General features: G+C 37.4%; 1 protein-coding gene across 6 annotated transcripts in view; it reads left to right on the plus strand.

The window, feature by feature from the left end:
* QRSL1 (glutaminyl-tRNA amidotransferase subunit QRSL1) overlaps positions 1 to 23,894 on the plus strand; it is a 53,132-nt gene that overhangs the window by 14,526 nt on the left and 14,712 nt on the right. For 4 of the 6 annotated variants that reach the window (XM_045865258.3, XM_045865259.3, XM_064597932.1 and 1 more), the window contains 6 exons: positions 2,299 to 2,474; positions 2,564 to 2,676; positions 4,427 to 4,619; positions 5,171 to 5,288; positions 11,790 to 11,995; positions 14,739 to 20,561. In XM_045865258.3, coding sequence (XP_045721214.1) covers positions 2,299 to 2,474; positions 2,564 to 2,676; positions 4,427 to 4,619; positions 5,171 to 5,288; positions 11,790 to 11,995; positions 14,739 to 14,959 — 1,027 coding nt within the window. In that variant the 3' untranslated portion in view covers positions 14,960 to 20,561. Of the gene's footprint in view, positions 1 to 2,298; positions 2,475 to 2,563; positions 2,677 to 4,426; positions 4,620 to 5,170; positions 5,289 to 11,789; positions 11,996 to 14,718; positions 20,562 to 23,894 lie in introns of those variants that run through there. The other 2 variants (XM_045865260.3, XM_064597930.1) reach the window with 2 other exon arrangements.

The raw sequence follows: 23,894 nt of genomic DNA on the forward strand, positions 1-23,894 counted from the left end.
ACTGTATGTATTTCATTTCTCCTTAATTACCCACTGAAACTAAGCTCTGTCGCAGACATTGAAACCAATAAATTATTTATATTTTGAGATTTAGATTCTTGAGGGGTTTTTTTTGTTTTTTTTTTTTTAGTTTCTCTGAAATCTTATTTACAAGTAAAACCATTTCATTTTCTCTCTGTGGAATTTTGTAGCATTGCATTAATATTAATGAGAGTTCTGACAAGTTAGGACTGCAAGATTAGGTGCTTTTTTCTCCTCTCATCATGCTACTTAATGTTCATCTTTCTGAATGTGCTCAGAGAAGATATGGCATTTTGACACATAATTCCTATGGAAATGTAGGTTTTACTTCTATACAGCCGTCAGTGAATCCTAATAAGAAAATGTGTCCTTTTAGAAATTGTGAAAGCAACAGCCTGATTTCGTAGCTTACGTGGACTTGGTAAGAAAGACAATCTAATTTGCATTTTCTGTAGAGCTCAAGGGCCATGTGACTGGTAGGAGCCTTGTTCAGTCCAAAGCTTTATTCTGGGTATAGTCAAGAGAGGCACAGACCCAAAGTAACTTCAGATTGAATGGGTCCCAAATTATCAGGTGTTCTGCTTTGTTTCCCCACCCCCCTTTTGATTTGCTTCTTTTATAATAGTTTTAAAAACAGGAAGGTTGTTTACCCACTAAAAGGAATGAGCAAGAGTGCTTTGTAGTGTCGGAAAGATATCAAAGATACACTGTTACGTGGAAAATAAGTTGCAGAATACTACATACAGTATGACCTTTCTGTTAAAAGTAATAATTACATACATATATATGTTAGTTGCATGGAAGTGTCTGGACGAGTATATCAAAACTGATAATGGGATTGTTAGGGAGGCAGTGATTATAAGAGAAATTTCACTTTATACACTATATACTTACACAATATTTTAAATTTTGTAGTTGGCACATATACTTTTCTAATCAGAAAAACCTTTTTTCTCTGAAATAAAGTTTAAAAAAAGTTTTAATTATGGTAAAATGTACATAACCTAAAATTTACCATCTTAACCATTTTTAAGTGTACAGTTCAGTGTTAAATACATTCACATTGTTGTGCAACCAATCTCCAGACTTGGTTCATTTGCGGAACTGAAACTTGGTACCCTTTAAACAACAGCTTCCCATTTGCCTGTCCCCCCAACCCCTGGCAGTCACTCTTTTACTTTCTGTCTCTATGAACTTGAAGACTCTAGGTACCTAGAGTGAAAATTATTTAGTATTTGTGCTTTTATAACTGACCTATTTCACTTAACAAAATGTCCTCAAGATTAGTTTTTGGTTTTGTTTTTAATAAGAAAAACATATACTCTATAGGTAACTGAGCAAAGAAATGAGCAGTTCATAGTTGGGTAATGCAAATACAAATAAATGTGAAAAAGTATTCAAAAATGCACATTAACAAAGCTTTTTGGTTATTCAGATAACCAACTTTTAAGAACTGCTAGTACTCGGTGATGATAATAAAACATAAGGCCAAATCTGATTCACTGCAGTTGGAAATATAAATTGGCAGAGCCTCTCTGACAAGTCATTTGACAATACAGATTAAGAACTTAGAATAACAGGCAGACCCTATGGCTCATTAACTCTACTTCTTGGAAGCCAGCCTAAAAAATAATCAGGCATATGGGCAAAGATTTATGTTTACAGGTGTTTATTACAAAGTAATTTATTATGTAGTTATTATCCTTCTTGGCAACAACATAAATGTTTAAATAAAGTACATTTCTATCCATGATTCTAAGTGAGGTAGCAGAAAGTTCTGTGTATGAATTTCTGGGAGAAGTGTGTTTAGTTTATAAAAGCATACTGTAAAACTGCCATTAAAGGAAGGTATAAGGTATCTGTATGTATACTGATAGGAGAATGGGCTTTAAAATCCTGGGAATCACAATTGATATGACGGAATACTATACATATTTTAAATTTTCAGTGATTTTAATGAGTTAGCAAAAGGCTCATGATAAGAAAAAAAGAGATGGAAAGTTATAATTACAGAATGACCTGAGCCATGAAAGAAAACTGCATTTTAAAAAAGTCTTGAAGTTAATATGCCAAAATGTTAATAGTGTTTGCCTCAGCCGTAGAATATTTTGTTACCTCTTTACACTTTTTCTATATTTTAGGAGTTCTCTGAGACAAGCATGTCTTACTTTTGTATAACCGGGGGAAATAAAATTTAAAAGTATACACTTAAAAATAGATTCCAGATATAATGGGAGATATGTCATTCTTCTAAAGAAAATTCCGTTTAAATTCCAGGGCTTTAGGATCAGATACAGGAGGATCGACCAGAAATCCAGCTGCCCACTGTGGGGTTGTTGGTTTCAAACCAAGCTATGGCTTAGTTTCTCGTCATGGCCTCATTCCCCTGGTGAATTCAATGGATGTACCAGGAATCTTAACCAGATGTGTGGATGATGCAGCAATTGTGTTAGGTATTTATATGATTCCATAGAGTTTCAAAACATTGTAAGTTTCACTGTAAAACAATATGTCTGTCATTCCTAAGTATTTTTCTTTACAGGTATGCTGGCTGGGCATGACCCCAAAGATTCTACCACAATACAAGATTCTGTTAAACCATTTACACTTCCCACTTTGGCAGATGTGAACAAACTATGTATAGGAATTCCAAAGGTAACTCTTCCCTTTTATTACTTTACAGAAATACTTTCAAGTCAACCACAGAGCAACAGACTTGGGAAACAGACTGGTTGGGTTTGAATCCTGCTCTGCCACTTCTATTAGCTGTGCAACCTGAGCACATGACTTATTCTAAGCTCAATTTCCCAGTCTACAAAATGGAGATAATAACAGTGTCGATCTCAGAGAGTAGTAAGGTTTAAATTTGGCAATCATCATGGGGATATAATATACAACACGGTGACTGTAGTTAATAATACTGTATTGCATATTTGAAAGTTACTAAGAGAGTAGATCTTAAAGTTCTTATCACGAGGGAAAAAAAACTCTTGTCACTGTGTATGGTGATGGATATTAACTTAGACTTGTTGTGGTGATCATTTCTTAATGTATACAAATATTGCATCATATGTTGAAACTATCATAGTGTTGTATGTCAGTTATACCTCAATAAAAAAAATTAATCATGTTAAGCAGGAGTCTGTAAACATTTTCTGTAAAGGGTCAGTTGGTAAATATTTTAGGCTTTGTGGGCCATTCAGTCTTTATTGTCACTATTTAACTCTGCCGCTGTCGTTTGAAAGCAGCCAGGGACCATATGTAAATGAAAGAGTGTGGCTGTGCTCTAGTAAAACTTTATTTCCAAAAATAACTGGCAAGTTATATCTGGCTGGTAGGCCATAATCTGCTAATCCCGTATGTAAGCAACATAGCCCAGAGCCATACCTTGCATAGTAAAGGCTTAATACATGTTACCGTCTTTACTACCATTATTAGTATTACTACTACTGTTATTACAGTAGCAACTGAGTAATTCATATGTGAAAGTAAATATGTTAAATTACTGACCTTTAAAAAGCTTTTTAAATTTTAAACTTAGCAGTAATTTTTTGTTGTGGGACACTGTCCTATGCATTGTAAGACATTTAGCAGCATCACTGGCCTTTACCCTCAGAAGTAGCACCCCCACCACAGCACAACCCCACAAACAAAAAATGTCTGCAGACATGGTTGAGAGAAAGAGGATAAAATTGCCCCCATGTGAGACCACCACTGTAGAGAGATACTTTCTTTATAATTTTCAGTTAAGATAATAGCTGTGCCTTCCTTTAAGGATTTAGAGAAAGCATAGGTTGTAGAAAGAGACCAGTTTAGAATCCTAGATCCTCTACTTACCTGCTGTGTAACTTTAGGAAAGTTACTTAACTTGTCCAGTCTCAGTATTTTTCATTAATAAAATGAAGGATGATAATACCTACATCATGGGATTGTTAAAAGCATTAAGTGAGGGGGCACCTGGGTGGCTCAGTTGGTTAAGCATCTAACTCTTGATCTCAGCCCAGGTCTTGATCTTGAGTTCAAGCCCCATGTTGGGCTCCAGTGTGGAGCCCACTTGAAAAAAAAAATGTTCAGTCTGAGACTCCTTATCTAAAAGTTTCTGCAAAAGCATTAAGTGAGAGGACCTTTGAAAAGCATCTAGCAGAGTATCTGATAATGAACATTTAACAAATATGGGTTCTCTGGCCATTTCTCTCATCTTTAATATTGTTATCTCCAGCTTATAAATAATTAGTACAGTGCTTGTCATGCCATCAACACTCTAAAATTAGTTCAATTTTTCTAGCTACCTACTAGCAATTTAATCAGATTTTCTAATGTATTGCCAAAGGTCCTAAAGTACATATTTTTATAAAACCATCCATACAGATGTTTTAATTTCTGTATCTTGGCTTTTTCCAATAAGGAATATCTCGCACCAGAATTATCAAGTGAAGTGAGATCTTTTTGGTCCAAAGCTGCTAATCTCTTTGAGTCTGAGGGGGCCAAAGTAATCGAAGTGTCCTTGCCTCACACCAGTTACTCAATTATCTGCTACCATGTATTGTGTACATCGGAAGTGGCATCAAATATGGCAAGATTTGATGGGCTAGAATATGGTAAGACGGCTGTGTTTGGGATTTTTAAGGTAGTTGTCTCCAACATTTGGAAGTTTTACTTATTCGTGATAAAAAAAATTATCCCCGGAGTTAATGTTAATGATTTAGACAAGTAAACCAGTGAATCCTCTTACCTTTGTCATTTAGCCTTCTGCTTACACTGTTCATCATAAATCTCTCTGTATGTTCGGCCCCCCTCTCTGAACTGTGAATATTTTACAGGAATAGTGTCTTCGTATTCTCAGTCTGTCAAATGTGGTGCCTGGCACATGGTAGGAGTTCAGTAGATACTTGGATGGATGGAGGGAGGAGGGTGGGAGGGAGGGATGGATGGATGAATGGTTGGAGGGATGGATGGATAGATGAGGAGGTGAACAAAATGAAGTTTCCCTATTGGTTATTTTCTCCTCTCTCCTTGATTCTTGGCAGATAAAGAAGAGGAGCCACTTAAGGACAGTCTCCCAAAATTTTAGTATTGGTCAGAAATGTGAATCTACACTTGCTTTTCAAAAGTCAAAACTTTATTTCCTTTTCAAATTTTTTGTTTTTAGGTCACAGATGTGACATCAACGTGTCTACTGAAGCCATGTATGCTGCAACCAGGCGGGAAGGGTTTAATGATGTGGTGAGAGGAAGAATTCTCTCAGGAAATTTTTTCTTATTAAAAGAGTAAGTAATGGGGTGCCTGGGTGGCTCAGTCGGTTAAGCGTCTGCCTTCGGCTCAGATCATGATCCCGGGGTCCTGGGATGGAGCCCTGCATCGGGCTTCCTGCTCAGTGGAGAGTCTTCTCCCTCTCCCTCTGCCCCTGCTTGTGCTCTCGCTCTCTCTTAAGTAAATAAAGCAATCTTAAAAAAATAAATAAAAAAAATAAAAGAGTAAGTAATTAGGAATTTTCTCCATTCTTGAACACTCAAGAGTACATTAGTAGCATGTCTACCAGGTCTTACAAGTTGAGATATTTGCTAAAGAAGCAAAATCCTTATGATTTGAATTAGAACTTATAATTAAAAGCCTGTTTATAGTACTTCTAGTTTCTGGTTATTCAAATGCAAAAAAACATTCACACTCTAGCTAAATGATTAGTACAAAACTAAGTAGGAAGCCCTGAAGAATTTTAACCTCATTAAATGTCCCCTATTTTTGCCACATTGGCTTATTGTTGTTAGAGACTTAAGCAGGAAGTTACATTGGTGTATCTTGAAAAATTTAGCAAATTAACTTAGTCTTCCCCTACATTATGTATCTGTTTGCTCCAAGAAAGAATTCTAAATTACTAGGGCTCCTACTTAGCTTGTCTTCAATATAAATTTATTCATCTTGCGAATAGGATTCATCTTGCATACCACCAAGTCTGTCTAAGAGGACATGAGAAGTGTGAAAAGGCAAGAATGATTGTTGTAATGAAAAACTCCTGGAGTTTTTCTACATTCCCTCAAGAACAGAAAACATTTTGTTCATCTGTGTATCCCTTCAGGGCAGATATTTAGGATTACTTTTTCCAAAAATATTATTTGAACAACCATGATGAAAAACAGCATGGAGGCTCCTCAAAAAATTAAAAATAGAACTACCATATATGATCCAGCAATCCTACTTCTGAGTATATATCCACAGGAAATGAAATCATTATCTCAGAGCATTATTCACAATAGCTAAGACATGAAAACAACCTAAGTATCCAATGGTGGTTGCCTGAGTCTGTGGGCTAGGGGAAATAGGGAGATATTGGTCAAAGGATACAAACTTGTAGTGATAAGATGAATAAGTTCTGGGGGTGCCTGGGTGGCTCAGTCGGTTAAGCATCTGCCTTCAGCTCAGGTCATGATCTCAGAGTCCTGGGATTAAGCCGCACGGAGCCTGCTTCTCCCTCTGCCCCTCACCCCACTCATGTTGTCTCTCTCCCTCTCTCAAATAAATAAATAAAATCTTTAAAAAAAAGATGAATAAGTTCAGGGGATATAATATACAGCATAGTTACTATAATTAACTGTACTGTGTTATATACTTGAAAATGGCTAAGAGAGTACATCTTAAATGTTCTCACCACACACACACAAAATTGTAATTATATAAGGTGACAGATGTGTTAATCAACCCTATTGTGGTAATCATCTCACAATATATACATTATCCAATTATATTGTACACCTTAAAATTACACAATTTTATATGTCAATTGTATTTTGGTAAAGCTTGAAAACAAAAAGCCTAAAAATATTTGATTATGTTCCATATTAAAAGACTCTTTTCCTGCAAATCAAAACTGTGATATTACCTCACATCTGTGAGAATTGCTAAAATCAAAAACACAAGAAACAACAGGTGTTGGTGAGGATGTGGACAAAAAGAAACCCTCCTGCACTGTTGGTGGGAATGCAAATTGGTGCAGCCACCGTGGAAAACAGTATGGAGGTTCCTCAAAAAGTTAAAAATAACGCTATCCAGGGGCGCCTGGGTGGCTCAGTTAAGTGTCTGCCTTCAGCTTAGTTTATGATCCCAGGGTCCTGGGATCAAGCCCCGTATCGGGCTCCCTGCTCGGCGGGAAGCCTGCTTCTCCCTCTCCCACTCCCCCTGCTTGTGTTCCCTCTCTCGCTGTGTCTCTCTCTGTCAAATAAATAAATAAAATCTTAAAAAAAATAGGACTATCCAGCAGTCACACTACTGGGTATTTACCTAAAGAATACAAAAACACTAATTCAAAAGGATACATGCATCCCTGTATTTGTAGCAGCATTATTTACAGTAGCCAAGATATGGAAGGAGCTCAAGGGTCCATCAATTGATGAATGGATAAGGGAGATGTGGTATATATATACAGTGGAATATTATTCAGCCATAAAAAAGAATGAAATCTTGCCATTTGCAATGACATGAATGGAGCTAGAGAGTATTATGCTGTGTGAAAGCAGTCAGTCAGAGAAAGACAAATACCATATGATTTCACTCATGTGGAATTTAAGAAACAAAACAAATGAGCAAGGGGTGGGGCAGGGGGAAGAGAGAGGCAAACCAAGAAACAGGCTCTTAACTATAGAGAACAAACTGATAGTTACCAGAGGGGAGGTAGTTGGGGGGATGGGTTAAATAGGTGATGGGGATTAAGGAGTGCACTTATGATGAGCACCTGAGCACCGGGTGATGTATGGAATTGTTGAATCACTATATTGTACACTGTATGGTAATTAACTGGAATTAAAATAAAAACTTTAAAAAAATAAAAGACTCTTCTATTTTGACCGATGATTGTAATGATTTTGGAGTAGGAAAAGAAAATGAAATGTTGCTGAGAGGTTTTCTAAGCAAAGACTTTCATTAAGTGGAAAATGTTACATTTGCCAAATATAACTGATCAGAATCAAATTGTGTATCTCAGGGCACAAGTTGATAGACTATCTAGGTCACTGTAACAGCATATAAAGAAACTGAAGGAGAGGAGTCTGAAAGCTTCTCCATGGTCACCGGTTGGAGGTATTGACAAAAGGAAGTGAGAATTTCTGCTGGCCTCCCTATCTCTGAGTCGGAGAACTTAAGTCAGCTTTTTTGTTTTGAGGGGTTTTTTTTGCTTTCATTTGTTTTGTGAGGGGAGGATAGACATGAGTGATAGGAAAAATGGAATTTGGGTATACTTTTTTTTTAGTCTTACAAAGTCAATTTATGTGCCAGTAACTATAACAACTCCTAACATTTTTTTTTTCTTCATGTGGTACCTCAGTTACAATTTTGTCATTCTTCTACTACCTTTTGTTCAAAAAACACAAATTAATTGAATTAGGAATCCACAGTTTAATGAACATAATTAACTTACATTTGAGCCACATTTAAATCTGATTTTTACTGTTTGTCTTCAATTTGTCCTATCTGTTCTTTCTTTTAACCTCTTTTCCTGCCGCCTTTTATTTTTTCTTTAAATAACTTTTCTCTTAAGGAGATTTAAAACAAGAAAAAAAGTCATTTATATATGTCCAGATATTTGCTATTTCTGGTGCTTTTTATTCCTTTGTATAGATCCAAATATCCATCTGGTGTAATTTTCTTTCTCCCTAAAGAACTTTAATATTTCTTGTAGTACAATCCTGCTGGCAATGAATTCTTTCAGCTTTTGTTTATATGTAAAAGTCTTTATTTTACCTTTAATTTTGATATTTTCTCTGGGTATCAAATTCTAGATTGATGGTTTTTCTTTCAATACCTTAAAGATCTTGTTCTGTTGCCTCCTGACTTGCATAGTTTCTGAGAAGTCTATTGTCATTCTTGTCTTTGTTCCTCTGTGTATAACATGTCTTCCCCGCCCCCCCAGCTGATATTAAGACTTTATCATTGGTTTTCAGGAATTTGACTGTGATGTGTCTTGGTGTGGTTTTCTGCATATTTCTTCTTGCTTAGGGGTTTGTTGAGCTTCTTGTATCTGTGGGTTTATCATTTTAATCATATTGCCTAAAGTAGAGTTAAATTAGCCTAGACGAAAGGCCATTTTAGACACATCCTTGCAAAGCTTTTTAAAAAGGAAGCTTTGTAAGGATCCAACAGATTCTAAGTAACTTAACTACATCCCAGAACAAAGCCCAGTACCGTTTAAAGGAATACAACAAAAATGCAGCAAATGACAATGTAAAAGTTGCCACGCCCATTTTAATCAAATTTGGAAAAGTTTTGGCCACTGTTTCTTAAAATATTTTTTCTGACCTCCCACTTCTGGGACTCCATTCATATGTACATTAATCTGCTTGATGTTGTCCCACAGCGCACTGATGGCTCCATCCTGTTTTTTTGTTTTTTTCCTTTTTTAGTCCTTCTCTCTGCGCTTCCTTTTGGATAGTTTCTGTTACTATCTTCAGAATCACTGATCTGCTGTGTCACCTGCTGTCAATCGCATCCAGTCTCATTTTTATTTCCTATTTTGTATTTTTCATTCCTAGAACTTCCAAGTAGGTCTTCTTATCTCTTCAATTTCTTCATGATACCATGTTTTCTTCTACTTTCTTGAACATATGGAACATATTTATAGGAGTAAATACATGTTTTAATGTTCTTCTCTGCTAATTCTGCTAATTTCTCTTGTTTCTGGATCTCTTTATATTGATTGCTTTTTACCCCCTAGTTATAGGTTATATTTTCTGCTTTTTTGCATGGCTGGGCGTGGCAACTTTTACATTGTCATTAGCTGCATTTTTGTTGTATTCCTTTAAACGGTGCTGGGCTTTGTTCTGGGATGCAGTTAAGTTACTTAGAATCTGTTGGATCCTTTCAAGGCTTCCTTTTTATTTTATTTTTTTAAGATTTTATTTATTTGACAAAGAGAGCGCGCACAAGCAGAAGGAGAAGCAGGCTCCCCGCTGAGCAAGGAGCCGGATGTGGGGCTTGATCCCGACTGAGCCACCCAGGCGCCCCTCAAGTCTTCCTTTTTAAAAAGCTTTGCTTTTTAGGCAATTATTTTTTTAGGCAATACCCTTGAAGAATTTTGCCGGATGCCTCACGTATTATGAAGACTTTCCCGCTTTGGCCATTAGGAACACACACTTTCTAGCCCTGTATCAGCTCTTGCAGTTTTTTGACTTTTCAGTGATTCTTTCCCCAGCCTTGAGAATGTCTTCTCCCTACGTGCACTCGTCAGTACTCAGCCAAAGACCTGAGGGATCACTGCAGATCTCTTGAGCTCTGTGTGCTATTTTCTCCTCTCCGGTACCTGGCGAGCAAATTCCAGTTGTCTTTGCCTCCCTGCACTTCCAGTCCCCTTGTCTAACTTCCTGAAAATTCTGTTTAGGTTCCTCCTGTCTGGGCTGAGGCCTGGAAACTGCCTCCAGGCATTACGCTGGGGAAATGAAAGGGCTCACTTATTTCCTTTCCTTCTCTCAGAACTCTCTCTCTTGAATGCCTGTTGTAATATCTGAAAATGGTTGCTTTATTTTGCCTAGCTTTCTGGGCAAAATAAAGCGGGGAAAATTACTATGGGTAAATACTAGGGTATGTTACTATTTACTATGGCAGGGTAAATTCCATCCCTCTGTCATTAATGGAAGCAAAAGTTCTGTTTTTGAACCATATTTAAAGTAGGAAGAAATTTAATAGAAAACAAATTTTTGCTTGTGTTTGAATAAAATTGAGGTTTGGAAAATGCTGTTAATGACATTATTTAAGCCATCAACTGTTATTGTGGTATAAATTATAGGTGATACCTGCATTTCTCTCTCTGTCGACCCTGTGGTCAAACGATAGTAAAGACATTTGATATTTCTATAGGATGCTTTTAGAGTAAAAAAGATGGCACATTTTTATCTTTATTATATTTGGTCCTCAGTAAGACTGTAGTAGTTATATCCATTTTTACAGGTGAGGAAACTGAAGTTTAAAACATGTTTGCCAGCCTTTGTATCCACTTCAGAAGGATCTAAAGAGTGCCTTCTTTTTCCCTTTCTTTGCATCATTGACTTGTAATCACTTTTATAAGTGGCTAGTTCCTTAATCTCTTCAGTAAAGTGAGCCTCTTTCCTTGAATTTCACATTTCCATTCTTGGGGTATGCCTATCCATAAAATACAAAATTGCAAACACCGTATACTTTCTCCAGTTTCTGTTTCCAGAGCCTGTTTCCTAGTGTCTAATTATTATGGCATATTAGAATTCTGCAAAACTTCAGAATCCTTACAATAATGAGTTATCATTATATTACATTATATTATCATATATTACATTATATGATTATATTATATCATTATATTACATTATATTAAGTAAGACATTATAATAGAAGAAGGATTAGAATAAGCCTCCAAAGACCTAAGTTCTAGTCTTTCCTTTACCACTGCCCGTCTTTGTAACCTTTGGAAAGTCATTTAATTGCTATGCACTTGATTTTTTTTCACCTGAAAATAAATGTTCTGGTTTAATGATATCCCTGAATATGGATGATATCCACTTATTTAATGATATCACTATTTTGTGATTACATGTGTAGAATTGTATCTAGCAGTGAATTCTGATTAAACTCCTGATACACAAATTTTTAGAAATAACAGCACAGTTGAACAAAAATCATTTATATGTGTTGTTAGGAATCTTAGTGGTGCCTGCTTATAAAGGTCAAGAATCCAGTCATTCTTTCACAAGCCTTATGTGTGAAAATTGATTCAAAGAAATTAAAAAATCCTTAAAATATCCCCTATTTTTCCACAGAAACTATGAGAATTATTTCATTAAGGCACAGAAAGTGAGACGACTCATTGCTAATGATTTTGTGAATGTTTTTAACTCCGGAGTGGATGTCTTGCTGACTCCCACCACCTTGAGTGAGGCGGTACCATACCTGGAGTTCATTAAAGAAGACAACAGGACACGAAGCGCCCAGGATGATATTTTTACACAGGCTGTAAATATGGCAGGTAAGGATCCCTTGGGAATGTTCTGGATTTCTTCAAATATTTAGACAGGCACCCTGGTCTTCAACTTAGGTTCCAGCTAGATTGTTCCCTGAAGGCAACAGCTTGTCCTTCTGGAATGCTTAGGAATGTGTGTACGTGTGTGCGTGTGTGGTATGTGCAAATGCTTAGGCCTGCGTGCCCTTGCAGTCACCATGCACATGCATACTCAGAGTCATTCTACTAATAGCGTAATTTTAACTTTTATTTTGGAAATTTTCAAACCTACAGAAAAGTTGAAAGAATGGTATAATGAATACCGATATGCATTTGCCTGGATTCATTCATTTTGCCTAATCTGCTTTCTCCTTTCTCTCTTTCTCTCTGTACACACACACACACACACACACACACACACACACACTTTTTTTTTAGCTGAATAATTTGAAAGTTTCAATGTCGTGATACTTCACCCCTAAATACTTTAGCATAAATCTTCTAAAAATGATGACATTCTCCCGCATAACCACAATTCTGTTATCACACCTAGGAAGACTAACATGAATATAATAATATTCCAAATATAGTCCATACTTAAATTTTCTCAATTTTACCAAAAATGTCTTTTATAAAATTGTTTTCCCCTCATAGATATATTACATTTGTTTACGATCTTTTTAAAATTTAGAACAATACCTCAGTTTTCTGCTTTGGATTTCTGGTTTTTGTTTGTTTGTTTTTTTCTTGGAACACATCAGACTGTTTATAATCCGTGTTTCAATCATCAAACTAAATGTAGAAAACTCAAGAGGAGAAGGAAAGCCTATTGTATTTCCCTGTACTTTTGTTTACTATGTTCATTCCTTCCTGGTATATGAAGATTCTTTGTTTTATCATATCCTTTCTGTTTAAATTCCTTCAGCCATTCTTTTAGGGTAGGTCAGCTGTTAACTAGTTCTCTTAACTTACTTTCTTTCTTTTTTTTTAAAGATTTTATTTATTTATTTGAGAGAGAGAATGAAAGAGAGAGCTTGAGAGGGGTAGGGTCAGAGGGAGAAGCAGACTCCCTGCTGAGCAGGGAGCCCGATGCGGGACTCGATTCAGGGACTCCAGGATCGTGACCTGAGCCGAAGGCAGTCGCTTAACCAACTGAGCCACCCAGGCGCCCCCTCTTAACTTTCTTTCTAAGAATGCTTGATTTCCTTTCATGTTTAAAGGTTATGTTCACTGGATACAGGATCTGTGCTTGCCATTTCTTTTCTCTAGCACTTAAAAAATGTTATGCCACTTCTTCTGGCCTGCATAGTTTCTGATTAGAAATCCCCCACCTTTTAAAATTTTTTTTTTAATTGACGTTGACTTTTTTGAAGAGCCTAGTGTACTTGCCCTATAGGATGTCCCATCCATAATCTGGGTTTGTTAGATTGCTTCCTCATGACTGGGTTGAGTCAAACATTTTGGCAGAAATACTACATGGTCTTCATGTCAGGAAACAGTTAATGTCAGTTTGTTCCACTTTCGGAGACTAAGTTGATTTCTTAGTTAAGGAAGTAAGTGCCAGGTGTTTTCCATGTAAAGGTATATTTTTCCTTTTATCAATTATAACCAATTGGTGAGGTGATACTTTGAGATTGTGTGAATATCCTATTCCCCAAAATTCTTGAACCCAGTTTTAGATCTCTTGATGATCCTTGCCTGAATTATTTCCTGGAGAATTACAAAATGCTGATTTTTCTGTCATTCTTTCTACATATATTAGCTAGCAGTCTTCTCTAAAGACAGCTTTGCTTTTTTAAAAACTCAGTGTATTATAAACAATTACTGTCATTATTGGTTTTGATGCTCAAATTGGCCAACAAGAGCCCTTTCAAGTTACATGTAATCTTTAGACCTATCCCCATTAATTTCTAAAAACAAACTTACTTTAAGGCATAACAAGATATCCCAGGAACTTGTGCTTTCTTTGCCCCAAACCTGGAATTAAAACTGAGTTACTATTTCTTATCTATCAAATTGGCAAACATTCAAAAGCTCAACAACATATTCAGATGGTAATGCTGTAGTGAAAAAGCATTTTGCTGATAGGAGTTCAAAATAGTACAACTTTTTTGGAGAGGAATTTGGCAATATCTGGTTACATATGCATTTATCTTTTGATGAAGCAATCTCTATTCATCTGAGAGACTTTCAAAAATACCAAAAAACATGGGGCACCTGGGTGGCTCAGTCGGTTAAGCATCCGACTCCTGATTTTGGCTCAGGTCATGATCTCATGGGTGGTGTGATCGAGCCCTGCATCATCGGGCTCCACGCTCAGTGGGGAGTCTGCTTGAGATTCTCTCCCTCTTCCCCTCCCCCTGCTCTCTCTCTCTCAAATAAATAAATAAATATTTAAAAAAAAAAACAACCAAAAAACATGTACACAAGGTAATTCACCCAAGCATGGTGTGAAATAGCTCAATACTGAAAACTACCTAAATGCCCAAAGCCCAACCATAGAAGAATGGGTGAACAAATTATGGTACAAACCACATAATGGAGTGCTATGCAGCTATAAAAAAGGAATGAAGAAAGTCTCTGAGTTGATACACAGTGATTTCCAAGATATATTGTTAAGTGAGCAAAGGAAGGTACAGCATATCATATGTTTTTTGTCATTTTTTAAACCTTATCTGTCTTGTACCTACTAGCACTGGAAAGGAGAATGAGTCTCCCCTTCTTAGGATGGAAAATTAATCAGCTAATAGGGTTTCTTTCTTGTCTTCAGGATTGCCAGCAGTGAGTGTCCCTGTAGCCCTCTCAAACCAAGGTTTGCCAATAGGACTCCAGTTTATTGGACGTGCATTTTGTGACCAGCAGCTTCTTACAGTTGCCAGTTGGTTTGAAAAACAAGTACAGTTTCCTGTTATTCAGCTTCAAGAACTAATGGATGATTTTTCATCAGACTTTGAAATCGAAAAGTTATCTTCTGTTTCTCTAAAACAATAGTGGTAAATATAGCATGCAAATTAAAATAACTTGAAGATTTTATATTCAAGAGAAGTCGGATGATCTTGCTAAAGTCCTATAATGTGGTTCATTGTCAACACAATCATTCCTTGGAATCACTTTTTAAAAGCTCCTGTGATGGGCACCTGGGTGGCTCAGTCGTTAAGCATCTGCCTTCGGCTCAGGTCATGATCCCAGGGTCCTGGGATCGAGCCCTGCATCAGGCTTCCTGCTCTGCAGGAAGCCTGCTTCTTCCTCTCCCACTCCCTCTGCTTGTGTTCCCTCTCTCGCTGTGTCTCTGCCAAATAAATAAAAATATTAAAAAAAAAAAAAACCTGTGATATAGTTAATTAATTATAAGTCATCTGTCAGCATTTATGAAGTATCCACTAAGTATAAAGTACAGGATTTTTACATTAACACAGACACATGTTCCTGGAAAATGATGCATTCTGCAAAAATGTTCATTAATAAGAGCTTAGAGTAAAGGTAAGCTTAGGGATAAGCCTCTCAGAACTTGCACATCTTTGTAACCAAAGTGATAATAAAGGCTATAATTTGTACCTCCAGAGAGAACCTCAACAGCCAGGCAGATAGGCAATTCAAACGTAGTGGAGGCTGCCTCGGGGGATGTTAAAAATGCACAAAAACAATAAAATGGGAATATTTGCTTCTGAGTGCTGAACAAAGGAGGTAGAAGGGGAGCTCTGAGCACTGGAGGAAGTGCAACCTGCTGGGTCCCAGAGTCATGCAAGACGGGGCGTATGCCTCTCTGGGGAAGAGCCCAGGTGCAGACGCTCTTGATTTCTCTAAAAATAGAGCTGCAATGACTGAAAACTTTCTCCTGTTTTGCTAAAGGTGAAAATTTGACTTCTACCATCCCAGAACCCCATGCAAAGGAACCAGAAAAACTCCATGTGACTTCATTTTCCTATTTACCAATCACAAATGAAGTCGCTGGTATCATAGAAACATTTGTTGTAACCTAAGAGACCATATTGGACTTGAAACTTGGGAGGCAGGGCGCCTGGGTGGCTCAGTCGTTAAGCGTCTGCCTTCGGCTCAGGTCATGATCCTAGGGTCCTGGGATTGAGTCCCACATCGGACTCCCTGCTCGGCAGGAAGCCTGCTTCTTCCTCTCCCACTCCCCCTGCTTGTGTTCCTGCTCTTGCTCTCTCTCTGTCAAATAAATAAATAAAATCTTAAAAAAAAAAAATTGGGGAGGCAGTGGAGCATGATTTTATTGAGAAAGTTTCAAGATACAAGTATATTCAATATGAAAAACTGGTAGATAATTTGGTGAGGATGCCAAAGATAGGAGGCCCATAGCCTCCTCCCTTACCCCAGATTCTCTATTCCTTATGGTTTCCTTACCCCCTTAGCTTTCTTTACAAGTGCTCTCTGTGTCCCTTGAGCCCAAAGAGACATTAACACGAATCTGTATTCAATAGGAAAGAAAATTTTATGAAAATCCTAGATTTACCTAACACTATAAAGTTTCATCATTGGATTTGTCTTTGCCAGAATACCACTGTCATCTCGTGTTGATCAGGTTCTAATTTGGCACTTACATATTACTGATAAGAATACGGAAGCTGAATTATTATTTAATACATTCACTTTGTTTAGTAATAAGTCTTTTCTAAATATGAAGTACCTGAGGGAAAAAATCTTAAGTGGCAGAACCTTCTGCAGAGCCACTGGAATGTTGCATGGGAGGAAGTTAGCCTGCCTGTTACTTTCTCATTAATAGTTTTCTCTCCTCCCAGGATCCTTCCACTTTCAAATAGTCTGACAAGCTTTATATAAAATCTTTTTGTGCCAGGCCCACTAGTTTTCTTATAAATCATGACTCTGAATTTGTGAATGAGGAAGAAATTCACAAGAGAGAATTGCATTTTTTTTATGACAAGGGAAAACCATCTTCATTGAAGGAGCTAATATGATGTAAAAATCAAAGAATAAATCTTAGCTCCAGTCTTTTTTTAATGTGTGTATAATTTGAAGTGAATTTTTTTCAAAGGATATTTATGTCATTTCTCTGATTCCTGTATCTGCTTGAGCTGCGCTGATGATTTGAATCTGGAACTAGGGAAGTGAAACATTGACTATTCTCACATAATACCCAACTAGCATGAAATAATACCTAATTTGTTTCTCTTTCTTCTCCATCTCTACCCTAAATCTAGTAGATCTCATTTCACCAAATCATTGTCTGGGAATTTAAATGGGAAATGGTTTCTGTATCTCCACTAATTAAGTCCTGAAATTGTTAGCAATTCTGAAAGGCAAAGGTGGGTGCAAGGGTAACATGAGTTCCCTGATAAGACACAGCAAAACAAAAAGAAGTTAGATTCAACCACAAAAACATCAGTAGAGTGAAAGAATGTGATGAGATCACAAAACCTGGCACCCCAACACCACCTAGAGCCCAGGGAGCAAGTGGGAAAGTCAGTGTTCCGTGTTGGCCCCCAGTGTTACCAAGAAAATCACTTGAAACCAGGGAGGCATAATGTTCTCTTTGGCTCTTTGCTACCAGGTCATCAGGAACACAGAGGACCTTGAGCGGGCTAGAAAAGACAGCCTGCTACCAAAAAGGAGCTTCTAAAAATGACAAGGAACGGTGACTCCTATTAAGAAATCACCTCTACCTTCTAACGTAGACAAGAAATACCTTTAGGATTTTTTTTTTTTTTTAAGATTTTATCCATTTATTTGAGAGAGAGAGAAAGAGCCAGCATGAGCGGTGGGGAGGGGCAGAGGGAAAAAAAGCAGACTCCCCACTGAGCAGGAAGCCCAATGCAGGAGGGCTTGATCCCAGGACCCCAGGATCACAACCTGAGCTGAAGGCAGACACCCAACTAACTCAGCCATCCAGGCTGCTCCCTTTAGGATTTTAGACTGAAGGACTGTGAGAGAACCATTACAGGGCACCAGTAGGTAGAGTTCAGGGATGCTGCAAACTGTGTCATACCCTGTTCCAGTCAAGGAAGGGGAGCAAGCTAATGGAATTTTCACAATAGCTTCTGTTATGAATTTTCATTCATTAACTACTTTTGATCTCCCTTTCCTCAAGCATCTGATTATCTATACCAAGGTTAAAAGTGCATTGACTGTGCAAGCCTGGGGTAAGATGTGTTCTAGAAGCACCAGAGGACACTTAGAGTAGAAGGTCTTGCTCAGTTATTTCGTGACTTAAGCAGTGTGTACACTAGAACATAAACCTGAAGTTTTAATAAAGGCAAATAATATGAGAAAACTCAGCCAACGTTAAATAAAATTATTAGAGGATTTCAGAGGTTTTTTTTTCTTCTTCCATTTCTTTTTCTTTACACCTCAATGGAATATAAATCCAGAAGGATTTTAGGCAATTTATTAAAAACATATTATTGCAATGGTATAAAAGTAAATAGTTGAGGAAATCAGTAAAGTGATAAAAGTAACAAGAAAGGATAAAACCAGGAATAAAGTTCAAAATAAAAAGGCTTCTCAAGGTATTTATATAGATACTTAAACCTGTATAGTATGACACAGTGGGAAATTTTCCAGTAGCTTACCTAGTGAGGTAGGTAAGGCCACCAGATTTAAAAATCAAATAAACTTGGGTTTGAGCCCCATTATTGCCATTTACAAGCTGCGTAACCTGTCCGAGCTTCAGTATCCTGACTGAATATAGAGATAATATTTACTCCAAGGGATGGTTGGGAGGATTAAATTTAAATGATGCACTGAAAGCACCTAGCATGATGCCTGCTAGACCAAGCACTTAATAATTTGTAGCTGAAAGTAAGTGCATACAATTATAAACTTAAGTCATTTTCCTATACAGTTGACCCTTGAACAACACAGGTTTGAACTGCATGGGTTCACTTACATGTGAATTTTTTTATAAGTACAGTACTGTAAATGTATTTTCTCTTCCTTATGCTTTTCTTAATAAAATTTTCTCTAGCTTATTTTATTGTTAAGAGTACAGTATATAATGCATATAGCTACCCAATGCTCTGGCTTCCCCTGAGGATGAAGTTTAAAATATGAGGAAGAACTGATGGCCTGTATATTTCTAAAGCAATTTCCATGAGCTTTTTTTTTTAAATAAAGAATTGGATAACACAGTGTTCAAAGACCTGAAGGTCTTCCAAAGGCCTCTGTGCTCTGCCAATCAAATGAAGAGCAAGACCAACATGCTCTTTTAAGAATGAAGCCTCCCAACTTCCCTAATTTGGGGAAGGAAACAGGCATCAAAATCCAGGATGCACAGAAAATCCCCCTCAAAATCAATAAAAATAGGTCAACACCCTAACATCTAATAGTAAAACTTACAAGTCTCAGAGACAAAGAGAAAATCCTGAAAGCAGCTCGGGACAAGAGGTCTGTAACCTACAACAATAGAAACATTAAGTTGGCAGCAGACCTATCCACAGAGACCTGGCAGGCCAGAAAGGACTGGCATGATATATTCAGGGCACTAAACGAGAAAAATATGAAACCCAGCTAGTCTGTCACTGAAAATAGGAGAGAGAAACTTCCAGGACAAACAAAAACTAAAAGAATTTGCAAACACGAAACCAGCCCTACAAGAAATATTGAAAGGGGTCCTCTAAGCAAAGAGAGAGCCTAAAAGTAACATAAACCAGAAAGGAACAGAGACAATATACAGTAACAGTCACCTGACAGGCAATACAATGGTACTAAATTCTTATCTTTCAATAGTTACCCTGAATGTAAATGGGCTAAATGCCCCAATCATAAGACACAGGGTATCAGATTGGATTAAAAAAAAAAAAAAACCCCACTGATATGCTGTCTGCAAGAGACTCATTTTAGACCCAAAGACACCTCCAGATTTAAAGTAGGGGGTGGGGTGGAAAACCATTTACCATGCTAATGGACAGCAAAAGAAAGCTGGGGTAGCAATCCTTATATCAGACAGATTAGATTTTTAAGCCAAAGACTATAATAAGAGATGAGGAAGGACATTACATCATACTTAAAGGGTCTATCCAACAAGAAGATCTAACAGTTGTAAATATTTATGCCCCTAACATGGGAGCAGCCAAATATATAAGCCAATTAATAACAAAATCAAAGAAACACATTGACAATAATACAATAATAGTAGGGGACTTTAACACTCCCCTCACTGAAATGGACAGATCATCTAAGCAAAAGATTAACAAGGAAATAAAGGCTTTAAATGACACACTGGACCAGATGGACTTCACAGATATATTCAGAACATTCCATCCCAAAGCAACAGAATACACGTTCTTCTCTAGTGCACATGGAACATTCTCCAGAATAGATCACATCCTAGGTCACAAATCAGGTCTCAACTGGTACCAAAAGATTGGGATCATTTCCTGCATATTTTCGGACCACAATGCTTTGAAACTCGAACTCAATCACAAGAGGAAAGTTGGAAAGAACTCAAATACGTGGAGGCTAAAGAACATCCTACTAAAGAATGAATGGGTCAACCAGGAAATTAAATAAGAATTTTTAAAAATTCATGGAAACAAATGAAAATGAAAACACAACTGTTCAAAATATTTGGGATGCAGCAAAGGTGGTCCTAAGAGGAAAGTATATAGCAATACAGGCCTTTCTCAAGAAACAAGAAAGGTCTCAAATACCCAACCTAACCCTACACCTAAAGGAGCTGGAGAAAGAACAGCAAATAAAACCTAAACCCAGCAGGAGAAGAGAAATAGTAAAGATCAGAGCAGAAATCAATGAAATAGAAACCAAAAGAACAGTAGAACAGATCAACAAACGGAGCTAGTTCTTTGAAAGAATAAGATTGATAAACCCCTGGCCAGACTTATCAAAAAGAAAAGAGAAAGGACCCAAATAAATAAAATCATGAATGAAAGAGGAGAGATCACAACCAACACCAAAGAAATACAAACAATTATAAGAACATATTATGAGCAACTATATGCCAGCAAATTAGACAACCTGGAAGAAATGGATGCATTCCTAGAGAAGTATAAACTACCAAAACTGAACCAGGAAGAAATAGAAAACATGAACACACCCATAACCATTAAGGAAATTGAAGCAGTCATCAAAAATCTCCCAACAAACAAGAACCCAGGGCCAGATGGTTTCCCAGGGGAATTCTACCAAACATTTAAAGAAGAATTAATACCTATTCTTCTGAAACTGTTCCAAAAAATAGAAATGGAAGGAAAACTTCCAAACTCATTTTATGAGGCCAGCATTACCTTGTCCCAAAATCAGGCAAAGACCCCATCAAAAAGGAGAATTACAGACCAATATCCCTGATGAACATGGATGCAAAAATTCTCACCAAAATACTAGCCAATAGGATCCAACAGTACATTAAAAGGATTATCCACCACGACCAAGTGGGATTTATTCCTGGGCTGCAAGGTTGGTTCAACGTGCAAATCAATCAATGTGATATAATACATTAATAAAAGAAGAACAAGAACCATATGATCCTCTCAATAGATGCAGAAAAAGCATTTGACAAAGAACAGCATACTTTCTTGATTAAAACTCTTCAGAGTGTAGGGATAGAGGGTACATACCTCAATATCATAAAAGCCATCTATAAAAAACCCACAGTGAATATTATACTCAATGGGGAAAAACTGAGAGCTTTTCCCCCAAGGTCAGGAACACGGTAGGGATGTCCACTATCACCACTGCTATTCAACATAGTACTAGAAGTCCTAGCCACAGCAATCAGACAACAAAAAGAAGTAAAAGGCATATGAATCGGCAGAGAAGAAGTCAAATCTCACTCTTTGCAGATGACGTGATACTTTATGTGGAAAACCCAAAAGACTCCACCCCAAAACTGCTAGAATTCATACAGGAATTCAGTAAAGTGGCAGGATATAAAATCAATGCACAGAAGTCAGTTGCATTTTTATACACCAACAACAAGACAGAAGAAAGAGAAATTAAGGAGTCTATCCCATATACAATTGCACCCAAACCATAAGATACCTAGGCATAAATCTAACCAAAGAGGCAAAGAATCTGTATTCAGAAAACTATAGAATACTCATGAAAGAAATTGAGGAAGACACAAAGAAATGGAAAAACGTTCCATGCTCATGGATTTGAAGAACAAATATTGTGAAAAAGTCTATGCTACCTAGAGCAATCTACATATTTAATGCAATCCCTGTCAAAATACCATCAACTTTTTCTCAAAGAAATGGAACAAATAATCCTAAAATTTGTATGGAACCAAAAAAGACCCCAAATAGCCAGAGAAATATTGAAAAAGGAAAGCAAAGCTGGTGGCATCACAATTCTGGACTTCAAGCTCTATTACAAAGCTATCATCATCAGGACAGTATGGTACTGGCACAAAAACAGACACATAGATCAATGGAACAGAATAGAGAGCCCAGAAATGGACCCTCAACTCTGTGGTCAACTCATCTTTGACAAAGCAAGAAAGAATGTCCAGTGGAAAAAAAGACAGTCTCTTCAACAAATGGTGTTGGGAAAATTGGACAGCCACATGCAGAAGAATGAAACTGGACCATTTCCTTACACCACACACAAAAATAGACTCCAAATGGATGAAAGACCTAAAATGTGAGACAGGAGTCCATCAAAATCCTAAAGGAGAACACAGGCAGCAACCTTTTCGACCTCAGCTTCAGCAATGTCTTCCTAGAAACATCGCCAAAGGCAAGGGAAGCAAAGGAAAAAATGAACCATTGGGACTTCATCAGGATAAAAAGCTTTTGTGCAGCAAAGGAAACAATCAACAAAACCAAAAGACCGTCGACAGAATGGGAGAAGATATTTGCAAATGACATATCAGATAAAGGGTTAGTATCCAAAATCTATAAAGAACTTATCAAACTCAGCACCCAAAGAACAAATAATCCAATCAAGAAATGGGCAGAAGACATGAACAGACATTTCTGCAAAGAAGACATCCAAATGGCTAACAGACACATGAAAAAGTGTTCAACATCACTCGGCATCAGGGAAATCCAAATCAAAACCTCAATCAGATACCACCTCACACCAGTCAGAATGGCCAACATTAGCAAGTCAGGAAATGACAGATCTTGGTGAGGATGCGGAGAAAGGGGAACCTTCCTACAGTGTTGGTGGGAATGTAAGCTGGTGCAGCCACTCTGGAAAACAGTATGAGGTTCCTCAGAAAGTTGAAAATAGAGCTGTCCTATGACCCAGCAATTACACTACTGGGTATTTACCCCAAAGATACAAATGTAGTGATCCGAATGGGCATGTGCACCCCACTGTTTATAGCAGCAGTGTCCACAATAGCCAAACTATGGAAAGAGCCTAGATGTCCATCAACAGATGAATGGATAAAGAAGAGGTGGTATATATATACAGTGGAATGTTAGGCAGCCATCAAAAAAGGGAAATCTTGCCATTTGCAACAATGTGGATGGAACTAGAGGGTATTATGCTAAGCGAAATAAGTCAATCAGAGAAAGACAATTATCATATGATCTCACTGATATGTGGGATTTGAGAAACAAAGCAGAGGATCATAGGGGAAGGGAGGGAAAAATGAAACAAGACAAAACCAGAGAGAGAGAGACAAACCATAAGAGACTCTTAATCTCAGGAAACAAACTGAGGGTTGCTAGAGTGGAAGGGGGTGGGAGGGTTGGGGTGGCTGGGTGATGGACACTGGGGAGGATATGTGCTATGGTGAGCGCTGTGAATTATGTAAGACTGATGAATCACAGACCTGTAACCCTGAAGCAAATAGTACATTATATGTTAAGAAAAAAAAAAAAAGAATTACTGCGCCAAAAAAAAAAAAAAAAAAAAGAATGCAGCCTCCCAAAATACGGCTATCCCATATGCCTGTGGGGAGGGTGGGAATGCTTTTGACAGAGCCAAGTTCTTCCTCATAAAACTCCATTCCATTCCAATATATAGATAAATACAC

The sequence above is a fragment of the Mirounga angustirostris genome, unplaced genomic scaffold (assembly GCF_029215605.1).
Source record: "Mirounga angustirostris isolate CCGP_5_RB_7025 unplaced genomic scaffold, mMirAng1.0.hap1 SCAF_8, whole genome shotgun sequence".
NCBI lineage: Eukaryota > Metazoa > Chordata > Mammalia > Carnivora > Phocidae > Mirounga > Mirounga angustirostris.